This window comes from Mugil cephalus, chromosome 9 (genome assembly GCF_022458985.1).
Source record: "Mugil cephalus isolate CIBA_MC_2020 chromosome 9, CIBA_Mcephalus_1.1, whole genome shotgun sequence".
Lineage (NCBI taxonomy): Eukaryota > Metazoa > Chordata > Actinopteri > Mugiliformes > Mugilidae > Mugil > Mugil cephalus.
In genome coordinates this window covers 15,529,983-15,550,602 of record NC_061778.1, presented here as the reverse complement: position 1 = coordinate 15,550,602, position 20,620 = coordinate 15,529,983, and the positions used below count along the sequence as shown (strand labels likewise).

Here is a 20,620-nt window from a genome sequence, read left to right as displayed (position 1 = left end):
TCTACACAAGAGCCACATAAACCACACAGCTCACACATGCACCTTTCCCCTCTTTCTGTTTACTGCTCTACCGTTCCCGCAACACTCTTGTGGTTCTGGATCATGCTTCCTCATGGCTTGGTGCAAACCTCAGCCCGATCACTCTGTTCTGTTTTTTTTTTTTCTCTTTCTTGTTTTGCTCCGTCACTTGCCGCTCGCTCGGTGTGTCGTGCTTTTTCATTGGCTGTATTGATGTTTCCTCCGCTGCTTTGTATTGGTTGTTCTGCTGCACCTCACACATGCATACACGAATTCATACTCATGCCCAGCTCCCACTCGGATACACACTTTCTAGTCTGCGCAAACACGGGAGGTTATCCGACGCCACGGTCGCCGCCAAAACATCTCCTTTGTGCGCATAAATACAGACTGTACGCACAAATCTGGAGCCAAAACTTTCCCTTTCTTTGTATCCATACACTGTATTGTGTTTATCACAGTTATTTAACACATTAATTGGCAGCTAGAGACACAGCCGCTACCACAAACACTCACTCAGACGCAGCCTCAATCACTGTCTCTCCTGCTGCTCTCACTAACCATTTGCTGTTGCACTGGTGCTTGCTTTTTTTGCTGTTATGTTTCTTTTATTATTTCTCCCTTTCCTGTGTTCATTGTAATCATGACCTCTCGCTGTTTTAATTTCAGATTTGCATATCCACTTCCACTCCTTCCTCATTTGCATACAGCAAGAATGGCGAGCGGGCATCCCACAGACAAATTCAGTTTCATGTATCAACCAGACACGCACAAGAGGTACGGGGCACGCATGCACACACACTCATACACGCACGAAAACACAACACACGGTGTCACAGGGCCACACTGGCGATGACCAGGTAAGTAGAAATAATGGATGTGCACTGTGGGGGGAAAAAAATGCGCCTTCCGGGACTTGCGGGAAAAGTGGCAGCGTTATTAGGCGCCTTCACTCCGACCACTTCACTTCAATTTATTATTGGCCTCTCCTCTGTTCAGTCCTGTCGTGGAGACCTGGCTGGTTGCCGTGCCATTATTGGTGCAGGAGGAAATTACGCAGACGTGCTAATTTGCTAGCTGTTTCTTAAGGTCACACGGGAAGCTAAAGCATTATTTTTTTTTCTGCTGGGCTTTTCTGTCAGTACTTTTTTTTTATTGCAACAGTCTTATGTTTTCTAGTACATGCTTATGTTGAGCCTACTTGAAGGTTAGGATTCACAGGATTTGAATTTTTCTTTATTTATTTTTTTGTGTTGCATGCCGGCAAAATCCTTCAACTGGATGTCGCCTTAAGATCCCGGGATTAATGTGTTGTGTGATGAATGTCCGCGCGTGTTTTATAATCGTGACAGTTTTCTTTCCAATTTACACGGCGTACGTCACTTGACCTCTCCATTTGTCTTCTGTCTTCCCTTAACCCTCTCCTGTCTCCTCCACACTTTTCATTTCTTTCTGTCTCTTAGTAAGAACAGGTTAGCTTCAGCTATGAATCCAGTCTACAGCCCAGTTCAGCCTGGCACCCCATACGGAAACCCCAAGAACATGGCCTTCGCAGGTAAGACCAGTATCCACACTGACTTATATTAACTTCTATACCACTTAAAACGCTGTATTTGCTTTGATGCAGTATTTCTACTTATCATGGGAGTAATAGCGCAGACAAAATACCTCATATGACCACCTCAGTTGGAACAGACTGTCTGGATCTAATCAGACTGGGAGGGGGTTCTCAGAATTAACTGATAAGGGCAGTGTAAACCTTTGATAATCTGTTCATCGGGACAATATTGGCAACCAATAACCATGTAAACACTGATTCTGGCTGTTTCTCTGCTTATCTCGGTTCCCTTCTTCCAACAATTTGTCAAAAGTTCTTCTCTGGTTAGACATTTAAACCCATCTCACCACATCATTTTATTTAGAGCCCATGCAAACACTTGAGTTGCACTTTACTAAACAAAAACATTTTGTTCGGATGAAGAAATACTGTGAATTTTTAGGCATATCCCAGTCAAGCCTTTGTTTTACCCCTCTATCTGATAATGATAATTTAATATTCAAAATTGCCCGATCAGAGTCTCGATCTGATGTCAAATGAACAAACAAAATGTCTCATAAAGGCTTTTATGATCTTGTTAATTTTCTTAGATTGAGGGGCTCCAGGAAACTTCTGTTCTGCAGATATTGGCTCCAATACTGACAGAAACATCCCTTTAAATGTGGCCGTTGATGATGAGTTCAAACCAGACCAAGACTGTCCTACTGTCTTGTTCCTCTCACAAATCTCTTAGAATGAAAGCTGTGTAGAATTTAAATGAATGAGAAATAATTTATTTTCTCTCAATAAAATACATATTATGGTGAAATTGTAGCACCTTAGCACCATCATATCCAGACATTAGAGGACAGAGTTCTATGCCTTCTCCATGATTTATTACGATCCACGTTGAGTTTTATCAGAAAGCATTTCAATGACATTCCTGACTAACATCACATCGTGCTGCTGCTGCTGCTGTAGAGGGGAAAGTTCACAAAAATCGGTATTGTTCAATTAGAAACGGTGACTCGCCTAGAAGTGTGTATACGATGAATTAACATCCACGTGAGGAAGGAGAAGGTTAGAACAAGGAAGATGGGTGATAATAAAGATACGGTGCTGATAGAGGTTAGGGATATCTTCTTCTTTTTTTTTAAACTCGGGGGAGAACATCAGTCTTTTTTGCTGAGCTTGCATAAGGCTGATCCATGATCTGGAGACGTCATTGTTTTGAGACATGCCTGTCTTTTAACATTATAGTCCAGTAGGTGAAGGGCAGATGGATGGATGACTGAGTACTAAATACACAGAGCTCTACCAATATTCGTTGGTCAAATTTTAAGTATTTTTAGCCATTTTCTTTAGTAGCGCTGCATTTACTGAACAGCATTTAGGGAGAAGGAGGGGACCGGTCTACACCACCACATGTAGTTAAAAAATTCCTGGGGAGTCGCATATCGGGCGACAGCGTCGGATTCAGGGGAGCTCTGACGTAGAGCCATAGATCTTAGCTGTAGACTCATTACTCATCGTGTTCACTTGGTTGGTTGGTTGGCGGTGCAGGCCATCAGTTAGACCACCCAAGCAATGTGAGTGTGAGGCTGATATGATCTACAGAGTTTCAACACACACATTCATTTGTTCACATGTGTCAAATTCGTTCCAGTTTCCCAGGCCTCCATCTTCAATAAACGTTGCTTGGTTTTCCTTGAGACGTTTTCAGTGGATCATTTCTAAAAAAAAAAATGTCACCTAATCAATAGGATTTTAATTATTAGTTGATGTATTGAATTGAAATTGAATTTGTCTACACTACAAAAAGTGGCTGTGTATAACTCTAATTGTGTACTTTGAATAGTTTAAAGTCTAAAAATAATCCACTTGGCTGGGTTTATTTGTGTGTTTGAGAGTGATTACAAATTCCACACTTGTTAAAATACGTGATTGACCATCACAAAAAAACAACTCTTCGCGATAAGATGAAGATATTTATTACATCTGACTTTAGCCCCGCCCACTGCAGCCAAAGCTGGATATAGCAAAGGCTCAAGGCTACAGAACACATCATCTGTGAAACTGTCTGCCAATAATAGCATAAAGTGAGAAGTGAGCAGCACTTTGCTCGCTTGCATTCCTCCTCTTCTTCGCTCTTCATCCTTCGCCTTTGTCTCGCTCTGTGGAAGCTGCACCTTTTTACATGACAAAGCTTTTCCTTTTTCTTTTTTTTCTTTCTTTCCTTCCAGGTCAAATTAACTTTATTTGCTTGATGCATAATTTGTGACGCACCGGAGTGTGTGTGTGTGCGCGCGTGCACCCTCCTGCACGTGTCTGAATGCATTACTAATGCTCCTGAATTTATCTCCTCCCACACCGTATTGGCAGGTGTGTCTCGTCTGCCAAATTGGTGAATGTATAACGCAATCAGCCGACTGTGTTATTGGTGCAGACATTTTTTTTAATGAGCGCCATCTGTGCACATCCTGCTTCAGACCAAATACTGCACTACCTGTGCAGTGTGTGTGTGTGTGTGAATGTGTGTGGGTGGGTTGTGTGCAGAGGTAGTTCTTAGCTGTGTGTGTGTATCTGTGACCCTTCCTGCTCATTAATCTAAGGTTTCTAATATTCTCTCTCCCCTGTGCTACGTCTCAAAGGCTATCCAGGAGGGTATCCTGCCACGGCTCCCACCTATACACCCAACCTCTATCAAACAGGCAGTCCTGGGTATCCACCAGGTAAGCGCTAACACACACACACACACCGATACACACACATCATTTGATGACTTTATTTTTATTTAAGTGGGTAGCATCTTGGGAGAAATCGCTGTCAGTTGACACATATTTTCTGAGTTAATTAGTGGGATGTTTTTTTTCCTCTCGCAAGAAAAAAAAATCTGAGATAATTACACACAGACGCACGAGAGTGTGAGGGGATCTGACACACGTATATGCAGATGTTTCCAACTATTAAGCTACAAGAATACTCTGTTCAGTGCATAAACAATGGTGAATAAATTATAATATGTTAAAACAAAACATAAGGAAAGATTCACGCAGAGCCAAAAAACAGAACAGATATGAAATGTAAACATCCCTTTTACAAAACCGTGTTTTAGATAAATAAAAAACGTACAAAGCAGTGACACGTTGGGAGTCATCTCGGATTAAATAAAAAGAACTGTAACCGGCACTTTATGCTTCTGCGTTAATTAGCGTAGAGGCCTGAACACAGAGCCTCGCTCCACTGCTGACGTGCACCTCCCCACAAATAAACCAACATACGAGGTGGTGCCGAGTGCAAGAGCTGTGATTGATCCACTTCATAGTCGCCTGGTTCTGCTTTAGTATTTGCGGCTGCTTCTCCATCAGATTTTCGAATTGATTGTTTTGGATCAATAAAGAATAGGTAAGGTTCACTGAGACATTTGTGTGACGCGTGTTCGGCAAAAGTTTCAGCCGCCATAAAAATGAGCTGTCTAGTGTCTGGTGGCGTTGCACAAGTATGAATGTCTCACACTCCTGGAGGCTCCATGTGTACACATGGCCGTGACACACCTCGCCCTCGGTCAGTCGTTTGACATCGCCAGGCCGTCGATGGGACGTCCAGTTCTAGGGGCGGACCATCGATCACATCCCAGTCGACAGCTTTTCACTAAATTCAGCTCGTTGAATCTGCAGCAGAACTAGTCGGTGAGAAGGAGATCTCAGTTTAGCTCAGTCTGAACCTCAAAATACGCAGATATTTTCTCATTGTCACAATCACAGACACAGAATTAATACGCTGTAGACCAGTGTGATTGAAAAGAGGCCAACTCCTGTCTCCTGTCTGATCCTCTGCCTAATAATAACTCGTCAGGGTTTGAAAGACAAATACAGACGACTGCCACTGGCTGTTATGAGGAGTAACTTTCTTTCACACAGGTGCAGGTGAACCTCTGCACCAGCTGGTCGTTAGCTGTCGTCTTCACCGTGGGTTCATTTGTCCGTCGTTGCATGTAGTTGTATGACGTCAGTTTCGTGTGTCCAAGCTTTAATAACAAGAATAAGACGAGAATAACGGCAACAACATCTGTTCAGGTCGAGGATAATTATAATAAAAAAATAAATAAATTGAAACAATATTAAGTATTTACACCACTAATTTAAATAAAATTAGACTTTTGTTTTCAGTTTTGGCATGAAGCATGAAGAGACATTAGTGTGTATGTTTAAGCCGAGGATGTTCATTAGTGTAAATCCGTTACCCTCGCAGGTTTCTTATTAAAGAATTATTAAAGAACTTATTAAACATCTCGTCTCTGCTAAATACCACCCACATTATAACTGAAATAACCCTGAAATTAATCAAAATGAAACTGAAATAAGCACATCCGGAATCTAACTGAGCTGAAAAGAGAAATTAAAAGTAAAAACTGACAAAAAAAAACATAATAAAAAAATGTAGTTTTTCAAATATTTTTATTGTCCTTGAGAGATGGAGAGTTCAGACTGTAGGATCTTAAAAAAAAACTAATTCCCACTTATGATTTCAAGGGCAAAGCTGACAATTGTTTCTAGTTTGATAGTTATTATTTCCGTCATTGTGCTGAAATAATAATTTAAAATAAAAAAAGATACGACAAAAGATACAACAATAACCCAAACAACCTTGGACAGACGATCAGTTCGTCCTGAATAGTCTTCAGTAACGTGTTAACCTTCCCGTTGTGGAGTCTTTGAGCTCACGCTGAGTAATTTGTTGGTGTGAACTGAAAGTTAGTCAGAGTTTAGGTTGAGGCTGGTCTATCACTTAATGGACTGAATACATTAGGCGCTGATGAAATTTTAATTTCAAGAGCTTCCATTACCTCTGCTACTCTATCGAGCTGCGTAGTAGCACAGTTTATTATTCATACTTAACCTAAAGCGAATGCTGTTTCACTTCATATTCAATCTTCGTCTCTTGTCATGTGGTGTAGAAATCAAACGCCGCTGTTGAGTTTACAGCCGCTCGTGGAGCCAGGAGCTTGTTTAGAGCTCGTCACAGACCGGAGCGATTTGAAGGCAATATGGATAAGTGGTGATCTCAGCCTAAAGGGCATTAATGGTGAAATAGTGGGAGGCTAGCCGGTAACAGCTGCCAGAGGCTACATAGCAGCAGATAGATACTCTGCTGGGGTGCTGCGTCTGGTCCCCGCAGCAGATGGGAGTACAGTTGTCTGAGTGCTTTCCTGATATGGTGCGTCTGTACAAATATAGATCAGTTCAAATTAGACTTACTCGCGCTTATTGTCTGCGATCCCTGTTATTTGAGAACATTTGAATGCAGCATTTGAATGAGCTCTGCTGCTAGAAGCAATCGTTTCATTTCTGAGTCATCTATTAAACCCATGGTTAGCTTACAAGTAAATAATAACCATTGCTTCAATCGTTAATATATATTTTTTTAAGATGATGAAGTTCTGTCTTTTTCCAGAGAGCTGCCATAATTGGTGCTGAACTTGTTCTACGCAAATCGATATATTTTTGTAATCAATGTCATCAGCAGTGACCTTGCTGCATCATTGCAGCCCTGGTTTTAACCCCTTTTTAATGTTGATGCTTGTTTTTTCTGTTAATGTGTCTGAGCCCATCATTGTTGACATTTTATCGGTATTTAAAGCTTCAATCTAAATGGATATCAGGGAGGAAGGAAGTCGATCTTAATGAAGAACAATGTAAATAAATCTTTAAAGTAAACCACAAAAGAGTGCAGCTGAGCACAAAGAGAAGAGAGGAGGAAAAAAAGAGGATCAAGTAAACAAAATGATTGCGAGGAATGTTATTTCATATTGTTAATGCGGTGGTTTTGTTTAGTCTTTGAGGACAAGGAATGTTATCGACTGTGAAAACTATTGCTGCAGAGGAGAGAAGGGGCAGGAACGTCTCATGTTATATCAGTAATTAAGTAATTAAAACAATTTGAACGTCTCAAATGATTAAAATGAAATTATGCAGCTGTCATTCATTACAATTAAATTTCCTTAGCTGGGCAGCAAGTTGCTACAGTGTCTCTTATTCCCTTGAATTTTGAGTGCGTTGCCAAGGCAGGAGGATACGGGGGGGGTTGTAAATTTCATCTGTGCTTCTTTTGAAAGCGTCCTCCTCTCTTCCCCTCCCCGAGTTTGGTTTTTGTCTTTTGGAAGTCTAACAAAAATATCAGGTATGCTTTGGCAGAGCTCCCTCTGCTTTGTTCCGACCGAAACCTGAACCTCATTATCGATGCTGCTGCTGTTCTTTGACTGCAAATGTCTCCGCCTGCACTCTAGGGTGCTTAATGTATGGTGAAATTAAAAAAACAAAACAAAAAAAAAATGCTTCTAGACGAGAGAGACCGGACAGACAAATTAGAAACCTCAAAAACCTCAAGACCATTGAATAGATAAACTGCTTTGTTTTTTTTTTTTCTCAGCTGGGCTTTTGTGTAATTGTCACACATCATTGTCCTTTAATGCCCTCCATGCATGTTAGAGCAAAGAATGAATGTGAGACTACACAGACACACACGGACTTTTAGACACAGAGCAGCTCCAGCATCTCTTTGTTCCCTTGTCCTTGTGGGAGAAAAGCGCTTTCATAAGCACCACAGCAGCAACTAGCTTGTAGCATGTTTGACCTTCAGGCTCCTCCAGGTGGCCGCGCAGAGGTACTGCACCCTAGAGGACCAGATGCCTTCACTGGCCCCCACCTCATGTTTTTAAACCAGTGTCACGCAGAGGTGGATATTATGTGAATGGGTGTGTTTAAGCTCCTGTGACCCTCTGCGGCTTTGCTAAATATAACTGATATGTAAGAATTTTCAGGATACTCCGCTGAGTGCACAGGTTTTCAGTGTTTGTCAGTGAGACCATCACATGGCTATTTGTCTAGCCTAGCGACAGTAACATAGGAAGTCGGGACCTGACAAAGGGTAGGAGCCCTGTGGTTGGTGTTCAGCAGACCAATCAGAAGGCCAGCTAAGGGTCAGTGGGTTTGTTTGCAACTGCTCTGCATCCAACCCTTGTGATGTTTATGGTTCATTCATAAAAGCATACTTGACTTGTTAGCTCACATGTTTTTGACAAACGGGATTTAATGGTGGGATAATTAGAATATTTTCTAATTTTGGTAATTGTATGGATTCGTAGGGGCGTAAAGCTGCTTGGTTGAGCCCCGTTTACTAAAGTGGATCACATGACTGCTTGTGTGTGAGGGGAGTAGCTCCTAGCAAAAATACATGGATAATAATCACCTGGCTCTGCAGCTCCTCTCGGCTTCCTCTGCTCCCCAGACTGCACCACATGTCTTAAACCTTATTGATTCGGTTTTACTGTTTGCAGTTAACATTTTTTTATAGCTCTCTTTCATCACTCCCATTGTTGAAAGACGCGGCAGGTAATTGTGTTTTGCAGGGGTGGAAAAAAACTGCGCAAACTTCAACTTGCCGAGCACCAAAAGGCAGTTAGAGACTGGTCTACCAACACTTGGCAGCTTCACGTTTCCCTCAGGAGTTGTAGAGTAAAACTGAGCTAAAAGAAGCATAATAAATGTGGTGTTATCTGCTGGATGTGTAAACAAGAAACTGTGTGCCAGCTCGTACAGACTCGAGGGGTAATAATGCCAATAATGCTTTAAAAAAAAAAAAAAATGCTGGTGTAAGAAAACAAAACTGATTTCTCTAATATCAATCCTCTTCTCTTTTTATCTCTCAGGATATACTACAGCGGGAACCCCGTACAAAGTTCCCCCTACCCAGTCAAACGGAGCACCTCCTCCCTACACCCCGACCCCCACCCCATACCCGACAGCGATGTACCCCATCCGCAGTGCCTACCCTCAGCAGAACCTATACGCACAGGTACGGGTATTAGAAGCGACAGCTTTACCCCGGAGAGACGCTCGCTCCTCAGCTGAGAAGCGTTGATGAGGTTTGCTTGTCGCACCTGTTCAGCTGCCGGCGCCATTTAACGTAATCACTTTGTGTCGCCTCGTCGGTCTGTTGCCGCTTGACTGTGTATTAAAAACTATTAGAGGGAGCGGCTTCACAGATACGCCACCAAATGTTCCGTCGTCTGTGCGGTAGTTTGAGTTCTGAGCTTCAGCTTCAGACTAATTTTAACGGAGAAGGCGAACTGAACATTTCTGTAGCTTTGTGTCTGATTCTGCTTCTCTTCTGCCAATTTTTGGGGGGTTTAAATGATGACTCAGTTGCTACTGGCTGCAGGGAGAGTACTGTAGATGGAGAATTTGTCACAATGTTTAGGCTGAGAGTCTTTATTAGATTAAAGAAAGACAAGGCGCACACAGTTAAGTGTGTTTGAGGTTTATTCATGTGATTCATATCAGAGAATCAGCTTTGTAAAATAGTCTTTAGGGCCGGGAACCCCAAAACGCCGGGTTAAAGTAATTTAAATTACTACTACAATAATAAATAAATACATTAGATTCTGATTTCATTGCATGCATCCATTATTGTGTGTCATATAGTGGGTTGTGGGAAGCTGGATGAGTGGCAGGATATGACACAAGGGACAAACGCTTCCATGCACCGCTACATCCAATCACCAAGTAACTTAGAAAGCACAACGTAATAGCATAGTAGCATAGTAGCAATAGAACCTGCTTTTTTTTAGCTAGGATAGTTCCCTACAACCCTCTGCAAGATAGGCAGTAATAGATAATACATGGATGATTATTAGTTCAGTGCGATGATGGGAAGAGAGAATAAAAATGTAGAGAAAGTGAGTGACAATGTCTTTGCTGCACCTTTGCTCACCTCTCGCTCCGTTTTGTCCTGACAGGGAGCGTACTACACTCAGCCAGTGTATGCGGCTCAGCCACACGTGATCCATCACACCACTGTGGTGCAGCCTAACAGCATCCCCTCCACAGCCCTCTACCCTGCCCCCGTCCCCGTCCCCACCCCTCGCAACAACGGCATGGCTGCTATGGGGATGGTGGCCGGAACAACCATGGCCATGAGCGCAGGTTTGCACCAAGAACTGCATTTGTCGAGAACTTGAAAACATGTAGTGGTTTTAAGCTGTCGTACCATTTACATGGTTCTTAACTTTGCGCAGGGACTCTGCTGACAACGCCCCAGCACGCCCCGATTGGAGCGCACCCAGTTACTGTGCCAACCTACAGGCCCCAAGGGACACCTGGGTACAGCTACGTACCGCCTCACTGGTAGAGCCCACCCATCATGTGAGTGTGTTGAGATGTTCCTCCTCACCCCTGTTTTCCCTCCTCTGTCTGTCTCCTCCTCCCCTCCCCTCCTCTTCATTCCTCTCTTTGTTCCTCCGTCGTCTCCCCCGACTTGAACAAACTGCGTCGCCTCCCGTTCCTCTCCCCTCCTCCTCCCCCTCCTCCTCCTCCTCCTCCTCCCCCTCCTCCTCCCCCTCCAGAGCTCTGAGCTCTTTAATCAATCACCAATGTGTGCGTCTCTGCTCTTCTTTCCCACCAGATCTGGAGTCCACCATCGTATGCAACTGCTCAAATCTTACCCGAGCTCCCGCTGGTAACCATGGGAACTCGGCACCTGTCTGCAAGAACAAAACTAAAGTGCAACAGCCACTTTACTATTATTGTTATTGTTATTATGCGACATTCTCTAACGTTTTTACAAAAGCTGCTTTTATTTTATTTTATTTTTTATTTTATTTTCATTTTTTTTCTCTCTCTTTTCATTTGCCAACCAGTCATTACCTTTTTATTTTATATATATTTTTTTATGGTTATTTCCTCATTTGATTTTTCTTTTGCTGCGTCTGTCATTGGAACTCCAGAAGGACTCTTGACCAATCACGGTTGTCGGTCGCTCCTGTTTCTGTGTTGTGCTGCGGTGTGTGGTCCTGCCTGCTGCTGCTCAGTAGTTGGCTGGAAAGTATTGGGCACTTATTCCTCATCATCATCTCCATCAGTCACTACAAAGACTTATTGACTTATGCTGCCAAATTTTCTAACGACTAGATATCAGCACAGGGTTTTAACATAATTAGGATTTCATTTTTTTTTTTTTTCTTTTCTCCTCGGGATGTTAAACTTTTTTTTTTTTAACCACACATTATCTTTTCCTCCTTTTGTTCTGCCTTCCTCTTCATCCCTTCTTTCCGGATTTGTATAATTTTCAGTTTGATCTCGGTCGTCTTCCAGCTCGCAGCTGTCTGTCTGGCAGTAGTCATCCTTGTTGTAACGTCTCCGTGTGAGTGCTTACTGAGCATCACCCGCTGTGCTATGTGTCCTACCTTGCCCGCATTAGCATCGTGCCTAGCGCACATTTAAAAAAAGAAAAACAGACAAAAAGAAAAATACATAATTTACTCCATGCTACATACTATGCAGGCTAGTATGTTGTGACACTATCGAAATCTTAACCTAGCTAGAGAACATTCGGGGATCGTTTGGGTCATGTCAGCTTTTCTGTGTGGTTAGCGTAGGTCGGTACATTTAAAAAAAAAAAAAATACTATTTATACTAACTGTGTCAGCAGCATGGGTGGTCGTGCACACTTTGTCACACACACGAACAAAACACAGACACACACAAACGCGCACAGGGGCTCCTGTGTCGCGTCGGAGAACACACAATCACTTAGTGGCACTTACTGTACAGGACCTCCAGTTATGTTGTTAACTGATCAACACACAAACACACACACACACACATATATATACATACATACAGGCAGGCACACACACACAGGGGTTTGTGGGTGTGTGCGTGGCGGACACAGCCAGCAGAGAAGGAGTTTAAAGGGACTGTGTTGGCAGACTGAGAGGAGAGCAGACAGCAAGGAAGCAAGAGGAGGAGGAGATGATATATTCACAGTCAGACATTTCATTTCGAGGTACAAGACATTTGAGTTTGTGACATCTCACCTGCAAGGGACTGCACTGACGCGCAGCTATTTTTGCACTGCATGTATTGTACGCTGACGTTCTCACCGTGAACGGATCATCTCCTCCTCCTTCCTTTTCGCAGGCGAGGACTAATAACTAAAGGACACGCAGCGGATGAGAATGCCACGGGTTTTCCGGTATTAACGGATAATAGAAAAACGTTCTGATTGATGGATACCAGTCTCTGAATGTTATCCACGTTGCAGCCGTCTGACAGGAGGCAGTTCTCCATAAATTACGCCAGCGGCACCTGGCTCATGGTTACAGGTTGTAATTTTTAGACTTTGATTTATAAATTTAATCTTGATGGCGCAGGAGAGAGAGAAAAGCAAAACCAGATCAAACTCATAATGGTTCTGGTGTTTATTGCCGTTTTGCATTACGGCTTCTACATTTACATTCTCAGTGCGACGATCCGTCTTAATCAGACCCGTTGTTATTTTATTGGTCCTCGGCTGGAGAAAATGACGGCGTGGGGAGGTCGCAGTGGTGGTGGGATTTAATATCTAGGTGAGGCCTGTGGCATTTTTCAGGATTTACAGGAAAAAAATTAAAAAAAAAATACAACTCAAATCTCAACTTGACGATCTGTAGAGCACAGATCGGTGTAACAAAGCATTTTACTGCGCGGGATGTGGATGAAGTGGTTTGATATTGCAATAAAATAAGAGGGATCGCCTCCAACTGTTAACACACAGTAATTATTTTATCAGCGTTTTGAATTGATTTTTAAGAAAAAAAAAATACTTATTGTTGTAATCTCTAAATATGGATTTCAAGGCTCTGTACGTGGCCTCCTTTCAATAAATATTACTGCTAAGAAAGAGTAGAACATATCAAAATTTTGGGTATCGAGTAACATTGTGAGGAAATATTGCACAACGTAAAACAGAAAGAGAAAAAAAAGAAACTTGACTATACTACTATAATTTAATGCTAAGTAACTGGTACCTAGGCTTTGTAGTGCAAGATGGAGGATGAAGCAATTTATATCATAATTAAAAAAAAAAAACAATAAGGTCGAGTGTGTGAGGTATTCTTAGTCCAGGTGTTTGTACACTAGTAGGTTAATTCTCAAAAAAATAAAATAAAATAAAAAAATGCCGCTGTCGGATGAAAACCGCCTCTATTGGAGCCCTGTTTTTAAAAAAGGATTTTAGACGATATCAATCATAACCTGTTCCCATCCTGTAAGGATCTTGTTCTTTTTCCATTTAAGGCAGTTAAAAAAAAATAATAACAATAAAATTCACACAAACTGGATTTTCTTGCGACAGCAGTAATTTTACTCTGCATTAGGATTTATTTAACCAACCACTACTTTTGTCAGTATTTCTCAATTAAATATTCTGTTTTTTGTTGTTTTTTTTTTTATTGTTTTTCTTCTTTCCCTCTGGTCAAATGAGAACAATGGGTATGCATAATATTCAGGTGTATTTCACTATAGCATTGGATTTCTAAGTTTAAAAAAAAAAAACATGCAGTATATTTATACAGCAAGTGGTACAGTAATGTATTTCTAGCTAAGCATGGTTGCATCAGTGTGGCAGCTACTGTTTGTGCTTTTATTTTTTACCTCCTCTTCTGCATCTTTGTCCTCTACATATCTTGTTACTTAAAGGGGAGGGGGGAAGGTGAAGCTGAGACACGGCCCGCGAATAAAGTCTTGTGGAATTTGTCGTCGCCAAATTCCTGCGTTTTTATGACTGCCGCTTGACTTTACAGACGTTGGAGGAAGCAGAGGATGAAAGAGAACTGAAACGGATAGCCTTTTATTTTAGTTTTTATTTGGTTTTGTTTCTGGCTCACCGGTAAAGGCTAGCCGCCCTTTTCCTGTCCGTTTCCGTTTTGCTGTGGGGTGCAAAGATGCATGTCTTGAACACCCTCTGCCTCCGTTCCCTTTGTCCCGTGCCATATTTCACCAATTGTTGTTGGGTAAATATTAGTTTCCTCTCCTAAGTGACTGGTGAGCTCTGAGTCCTTGTTACGTCTAGCTTCCTGTGAATCTGTGTTTTTCCTGTTGCTGTCCCGTTTCTCACGCTGTTAATGCATATTGCCTGTCTGACTTTTATCTTACTGTATCCTCCGTGTTTCTCCTCTTTTTACTACTCAGAGGCCGTTTTGCATCCCTTTAAATGTCAAGTCTCGTCTAATTCAAAGGATGCAAAATGCTGTCTGATCATACGTACCACTTCCTCTCTCTTATTTTAAGTCTCTACTCTCACCACTTCATTTTTCATATTTTTTTTAATGCCTTCATTTCCACCTTTGCAACTCTCACCACCCCGTCTGAACAGCAGTCATGTAGTGAGCTATGTGACCGTCATCGACACGGTCATTTGCTGCATTTTTTGTGATGCGCCATTGAGCCTTTTTAAACACTAGAGGTCGCCAGTAACAAAGTCTGGAAGCGGCATCAGGATGGTTTAAAACCGACACGATTAATTCGTAATTTGAGAATTGAAATAAGATGCCACGTTTTAGGATATTTCAGGGCTTTTTCGGGAATGACATTTTAAACAAAAAAAAAAGAAGAAGAAGCAAACAAGACTCCAAATAAAGTCTTATTTGTTTTGAGGACCAACGCTCTTAAACTGTGATTCTGTTTTTTTTTTATACGGCGGCTCAGTAGAGAGGCAGAGCCGCAGAGCAGATGTGTCTTTCAGGGTGGTGAAACTGCTTCCTCATTCCTTTCCTCTCGTTTATTTCAATTTGCACTTACATGAAAAATGGGCAGTTGAACACCTTGAAGTGTTTGCGGAGGGAGGGGAGTGCGAGGGGGAGGTGGGGGGGGTGCAAAGTTGTCTTAATCATGGTCCTTTTATCGTCACTCTATCCTCGAAACATTTCCAAACCTTGAAAGAGGATGAACAAGCATTACTTTGTTTATTTTTTTTCTTTTATTTCCAGTGTATTTTTTTTTTAATCTCGAGCCTTTTCACTTTGACAGTGAAAATGTGACCAGAAGCATTCACGACGCATCCATCCCCCATCCCCCCCTCACCCTCCCTCCCTCCGTCTTCTTTTTTTTTTTGCTTTTTTTTTTTGCCTTGCAGTTGCTAAGTCTTAGTTTTTCATGAGTATAAATTAAAACACTACTATCACGGCGAATAGTAGGCTCTTAAATGTCTTTGATGTTCTGCTGCAGCTTTTTAATTTCAATTTGTCAGAGATAACTCTTAGTTTAATTTGACACTAAATGTGATGCAAAAAGTGGAAATTCCTTGTCTTCCAAAAAGAAAAACAAAACAAAACAAAAAAAAAACATGTACTCCGCATCCCATCCGGATCGAGTATTAGGAACAACCCCATCTTTGGAAGTTTTAGTTTGGTACCCAGTTTGCACATGCTATGGTATATCTGTTACCGTAAGGTTGTGTTTGAAACTGAAGCCCAACGTCTGTTCAGCGTTGAGAGAAGTGAATTGTATGTTAGCTATTCGGTCCCCGAGTGAAGGACCTGCGTCAGGCTTGTGATATGAAGTGTAAATCTGTTTTAAATTTTTTTTTATGTTATTTTTTTGTTGTTGTTGAGGGTTTTTTTTTTTTTTTTTAAAGATCAGTTAGTGATCTTAGTACTATAACTAAGCCAAGTTTGTAATTGTATATTTACTGTAAAATGTAGAACATTGAATAACTATTAAAATTTTCCTATAAAAGGAAATTTGTCTTGTGAGCTTTTCTTCTCTGAACCAATCAGCCATAACATTATGACCCTGAAACGGCACTGGTTATCTCTAGGTTCTCAAGGTTGACTTCTTGGAAGAAAACGGGGGAATGAGCGAATTGAGCGGTTTTGATGAGGACCGAGTTGTGATGGCTAGGGGACTGGGTCAGAGCGCACCCTAAAACTGCAGGTCTTATCGGGTGTTCCTGGTCTGCAATGGTCCGTATCTATCAGAAGTGGATCGCGGACATAGAGTCATACACTGCTGCAGTTCAGGTTGCTTAAAAGGTTTGTGCTGGTTCTGATAGAAAGGTGTCAGAACACACAATGTAACAAACACCTTGCTGTTTTTATATGTTGCTGCTTAGCTGCAGACCAGTCAAGGTGTCAATCATTCGAACAATGAGAAGGAGGCCGGGTCTGATCTATAAAGCTTTCTTAAGTCTTGGGGAACACATCCCTTTAGGGCAGAGTCTTTTTTTTTTTTCCCCCAAAGACCCCCAAACTGATGGAGAGAACATACAGGGACCCACTACAGCCTAGTGCCATTCATAAATATACATTATTATCATTTTGCATTTAATAGTAAGCTATGCAAATAATGCACACGGTCAAATATTCACCCTCTGAATTCCCCAAGTCTCAATCCAACCAAGCATCTACAGGATGGGCTGGACAGATAAGGTTTCGATTCACGGAGGCGCCACCTCGCCACTTGCAAGACTTCAAGGATCCGTTGCAGATGTCATGGTACCAGAGCACACCTTCAGAGGTCCGGTGTAGTGCATGCCTCGACTGGTCAGGGCTGTCCAGGGTCATAATGTTACGGCCAATCTTTGTATAGCCTTGTTTTTTATGGGCGCATCTCATAAATTGTCAGTCGTCACATTATACAAATAATAATAACAAAAAAAAGCATCTGTCAGGTCCTTGAACATGATCTCAAAGCCCCGCAAGTTACGAACGTCTGCCTTAATGCAAACATCGATGTGCATGTGTGCTTCTCGCTTCTCACATTGTGCAACGCTTCTTTTATGCAATCACAAACTCAATCTGTGATTCACGAATGGCGTTAAGGTTGTAATTTCTGTTATTAAGCGAATTTCCCTTGGTGACGCATGAAAATTGCAGTTTTTGTGTGTGTGTGTGTGTGTGTTCATGAGCAGACGGCACACAGACACTACTGCTTTTATTTTTTTGTGCCATCAGCAAATAGAAGAACCAGGATGCATCATTTCCCTTATGTCTAAAAGACTGAAGACTGGCAGCAGAAAAAAAAAAAACACTGGACTTTCACTTCACTTGTGACCCACCACCAGACATCCGACGGGCTTGTGCAACGCCAGCCGCCGCTCATGAACACGCCGCTGTTCAAACACTGACACACGCCTCTTTAATGCACAAAGCCCCACCAAACACACACACCCGGCTTCCTGCATTTATGCGCTGTGATAACAACGTGTGTGTGTGTAGGTGCAGCTGGAGTGAAGGCTTGAATAATGGAAGATTTATTGTGGTTCTGGTGCTTAAAGCTGTTTATATCTTCATCACCGTCCGTGCTATTTACACCACAGTTATCAATCGGACAAATGTTTGTGCTTGATTCAGTGAGCCAAAAGGCACACATTTCTATGTGAAATCATGTCAAATTCCAAAACAAAGTAATGTTTTCATTTTTAGAAATGACTGAAACCCTCAAGCAAAGAGTCGGAATGTGGTTGAATGTTAAAGTTAACGACTACAAAGCTCTTAAAACTTATTAGGTACACCTTGTACAGGAAACATTCCTTAGCAACAGCAAGTTGCTGCACATTTGTTGGTTGCGCATCCACATTCAAAGTCTCCCTTTCCACCACACTGGAGGTGCCGTGTTGGATTTAAATCTGGAGATCTGGTCATTTGAGCACAGTGAACACATTGTTAGCTTCAAGAAACCACTTTTAGGTGATTTTAGCTTCGTGACATGGTGCATTATCCCGCTGGAAGTCGCCCTAAGCAGATTGCTGAGGAAAGCATATCTATGCCACAACATTAAAACCACTGACACGAGAAGTTAGCAACACTGACCATATTGTGACAATTCAATGTTCTGCTGGGAAGATTTTGGACCTGGCATTCGTGTGAATGTTACTTAGACATGTAGCACCCGCCCCATAGCAATGACACTCAGGATGCAGCCTGACACAGGCACGCACGCAAAACATCATTCTGTTACCAGACACCACAGGAAACCCTCAGAAGGCCCATGTCCGTTCTCTGATGAGTCACAACTGTTTTGGAGGCACAACGGAGACCTGCACAATATTAGGAAGGTGGACATAATGTTCTGCCTGATCAGTGTCTACATTTATATATAAAATATTAACATGTTGTGTTAGTGCCAGCTGGTTAAACAGTGTCCGCATATAGATGCTGCAACATTCAAAATGTGACTTCCACCATTCACACCTTGAGACCGGAGGCTCCCAGTGACGTTGGCTTCGTTGGAGCGACATTCATAGGGTGAGTAGCCCAGGCACACAGTCCCCCTCCTTAACGACAGGTAAGCACCCAGCTGTTATGGAAATTATTTGCACCAGTTTCTGGTCAAGCAAGTTTCTGATGGGTTTCCCACCAGTCTCTCAGAAGTGAAGTAGCTTCTCGGATGAGCGACGAAGCATCTTCAAGAAATTTCTACGAGAGAATATGGAAAAAAACATGAGTTATGAAAACTTTCCACCCATCTCCCTCACATCCTGAGGCACTTTTCCGCCGGATTACCTGGAGTTTACTGGAAAATTGCAATAAATAGAAATATTTACTTATGAAAAAAAATGATTTAGCTCAAGATTTGTACGCAGCTGTAGTGTTATCTGTGTGTCTGCTGGATAAAGGTACATCATAACTAGTCATGGGTTGTTTGTCTGCGCAATAAAATTCCAAATAAAAATGATGCCAGCGCAGAGATGTTTGTTTCACGTAATCTCGATTGCAGCTTTTATCTTTTTCAAAAATGCACCGAAGAGAGAGCGCGACATTAGGGCCGCAGACGACTGGGCCTATAACACTAAACAAAACCGAAGTTTTTTCTGTCGAGTCACTGCAATGGCAGATGCAAATAAAAGGGCGGCGGTCTAAGCTGGCTGTATTCGAATGTGAGAGGTTCTGTCTGCGCCCCGCGGCCGTTACGAAATGTGTTGGTTCAGCTTTGAGCAACGCGGGTGCCTCTGCCCGCACACGTCTCAGGCTTGAACATGATGAATGAGCCCCGTGCCGGAAAAGAAAGAGGTCTGCTGGATGCCGGTCAACTGTCAGCGTGATGCTGCAGACCAATTAAAAAAATCTAATCAATCTAAGTGACTTGACGCTCATGCATTGATTTTCATCGGCGGCAGAAAGACAGACAGACAGACGTGGGATGGACAGTTTATTCCTGAATGACTTTCATCATTGCCACGTGCTCCGTGTTTACTGCAGTTGCCATGTGCTACTCTCTGGCATTAAATTGATTATATATTCTTCTTTTTTTCCCTCTGACTAACATCCTTTGTTTTTTTACTGATGATTACCGCTTAACCTTTTCTGCTTAATTGTGTTTGTAGCGAGCGAAAGTTTTTGAATGAAGTGTTGATGTTACTCAGATGAAGGACGCTTTTAGGAAGCGTCTGCTGTTTACCCATCGGTCCCGTTGTTTGTGGCTTTTTTTGCAGCACGGGCCAATTCCTCTGAACACATCAGTTTACTTGAATTGGTCACATAAATATTTATTATCGCTCTCTCTTCCTCTCTGACTCTTGTGGACAAACACATGCTGGCAAAAAATGGAATTGTAAGCTTGCCTTTTAAGGAATTCCTTGTATGAATTGAAATGAAATGTGGCCTCTCAAAACACATGTCACATCGCTCGCACATCCAAATAACCGACGTTTCTGAAAGATGGATGCCACCTGTGTGACAAGTCCAGTCATGAAATTTCTTCACTGCTAAATATTCCACAGTCAACTGTCAGTGGTATTACAAGAAAGTGGAAGCATCACCAAGCGCAGTGCAAAACGTCGGATGCAGTGGTGTAAGGCACGAGCAGTGGAGTGGCAAATCATACTTTTCAACCGGGAAACTTGATGGACCGGTCTGTGTTTGGCAGTGGCCTGGTGAACAGTACTTGTCTGACTGCATTGTGCCAAGTGTGAAGTGAAGTTTGTTGGAGGGGGCATTAGGTGTGGGGTTGTTTTTTTGTTTTGTTTTTTTTTTTCCAGGAGCTGGGCTTGGCCACTTAAAAGTAACTCTGAATGCCTCAGCATACCAGGAAATTGTGGGCAATTCCACGCTCCCAACTCTGTGGGCACAGGTTGGAGGATGAACCCCTCCCTGTTCCAGCATGACTGTAAATCGGCGCACAAATCAAGGTCCATAAAGACATGGGCGAGTAAGTCGGTGTGAAAGACTTGACTGGCCTGCACGGAGTCCTGACCTCAACCAGACAGAACACCTTCTGGATGAATTAGAGCCGAGAATGCGAGCCA

The 20,620-nt window shown here is 42.3% G+C and overlaps 1 protein-coding gene across 2 annotated transcripts in view; it reads left to right on the top strand.

The window, feature by feature from the left end:
• fam168a (family with sequence similarity 168 member A) overlaps positions 1-16,115 on the top strand; it is a 29,573-nt gene extending 13,458 nt beyond the window's left edge. Inside the window, exons 2-8 of one of the 2 annotated variants that reach the window (XM_047593306.1) lie at positions 688-795; positions 1,482-1,573; positions 4,207-4,287; positions 9,264-9,409; positions 10,353-10,539; positions 10,632-10,758; positions 11,018-16,115. In XM_047593306.1, coding sequence (XP_047449262.1) covers positions 734-795; positions 1,482-1,573; positions 4,207-4,287; positions 9,264-9,409; positions 10,353-10,539; positions 10,632-10,744 — 681 coding nt within the window. In that variant the 5' untranslated portion in view covers positions 688-733 and the 3' untranslated portion in view covers positions 10,745-10,758; positions 11,018-16,115. The remainder of the gene's footprint in view (positions 1-687; positions 796-1,481; positions 1,574-4,206; positions 4,288-9,263; positions 9,410-10,352; positions 10,540-10,631; positions 10,759-11,017) is intronic. The other variant, XM_047593307.1, reaches the window with a different exon arrangement.
• Positions 16,116-20,620: the final 4,505 nt, after the last annotated feature.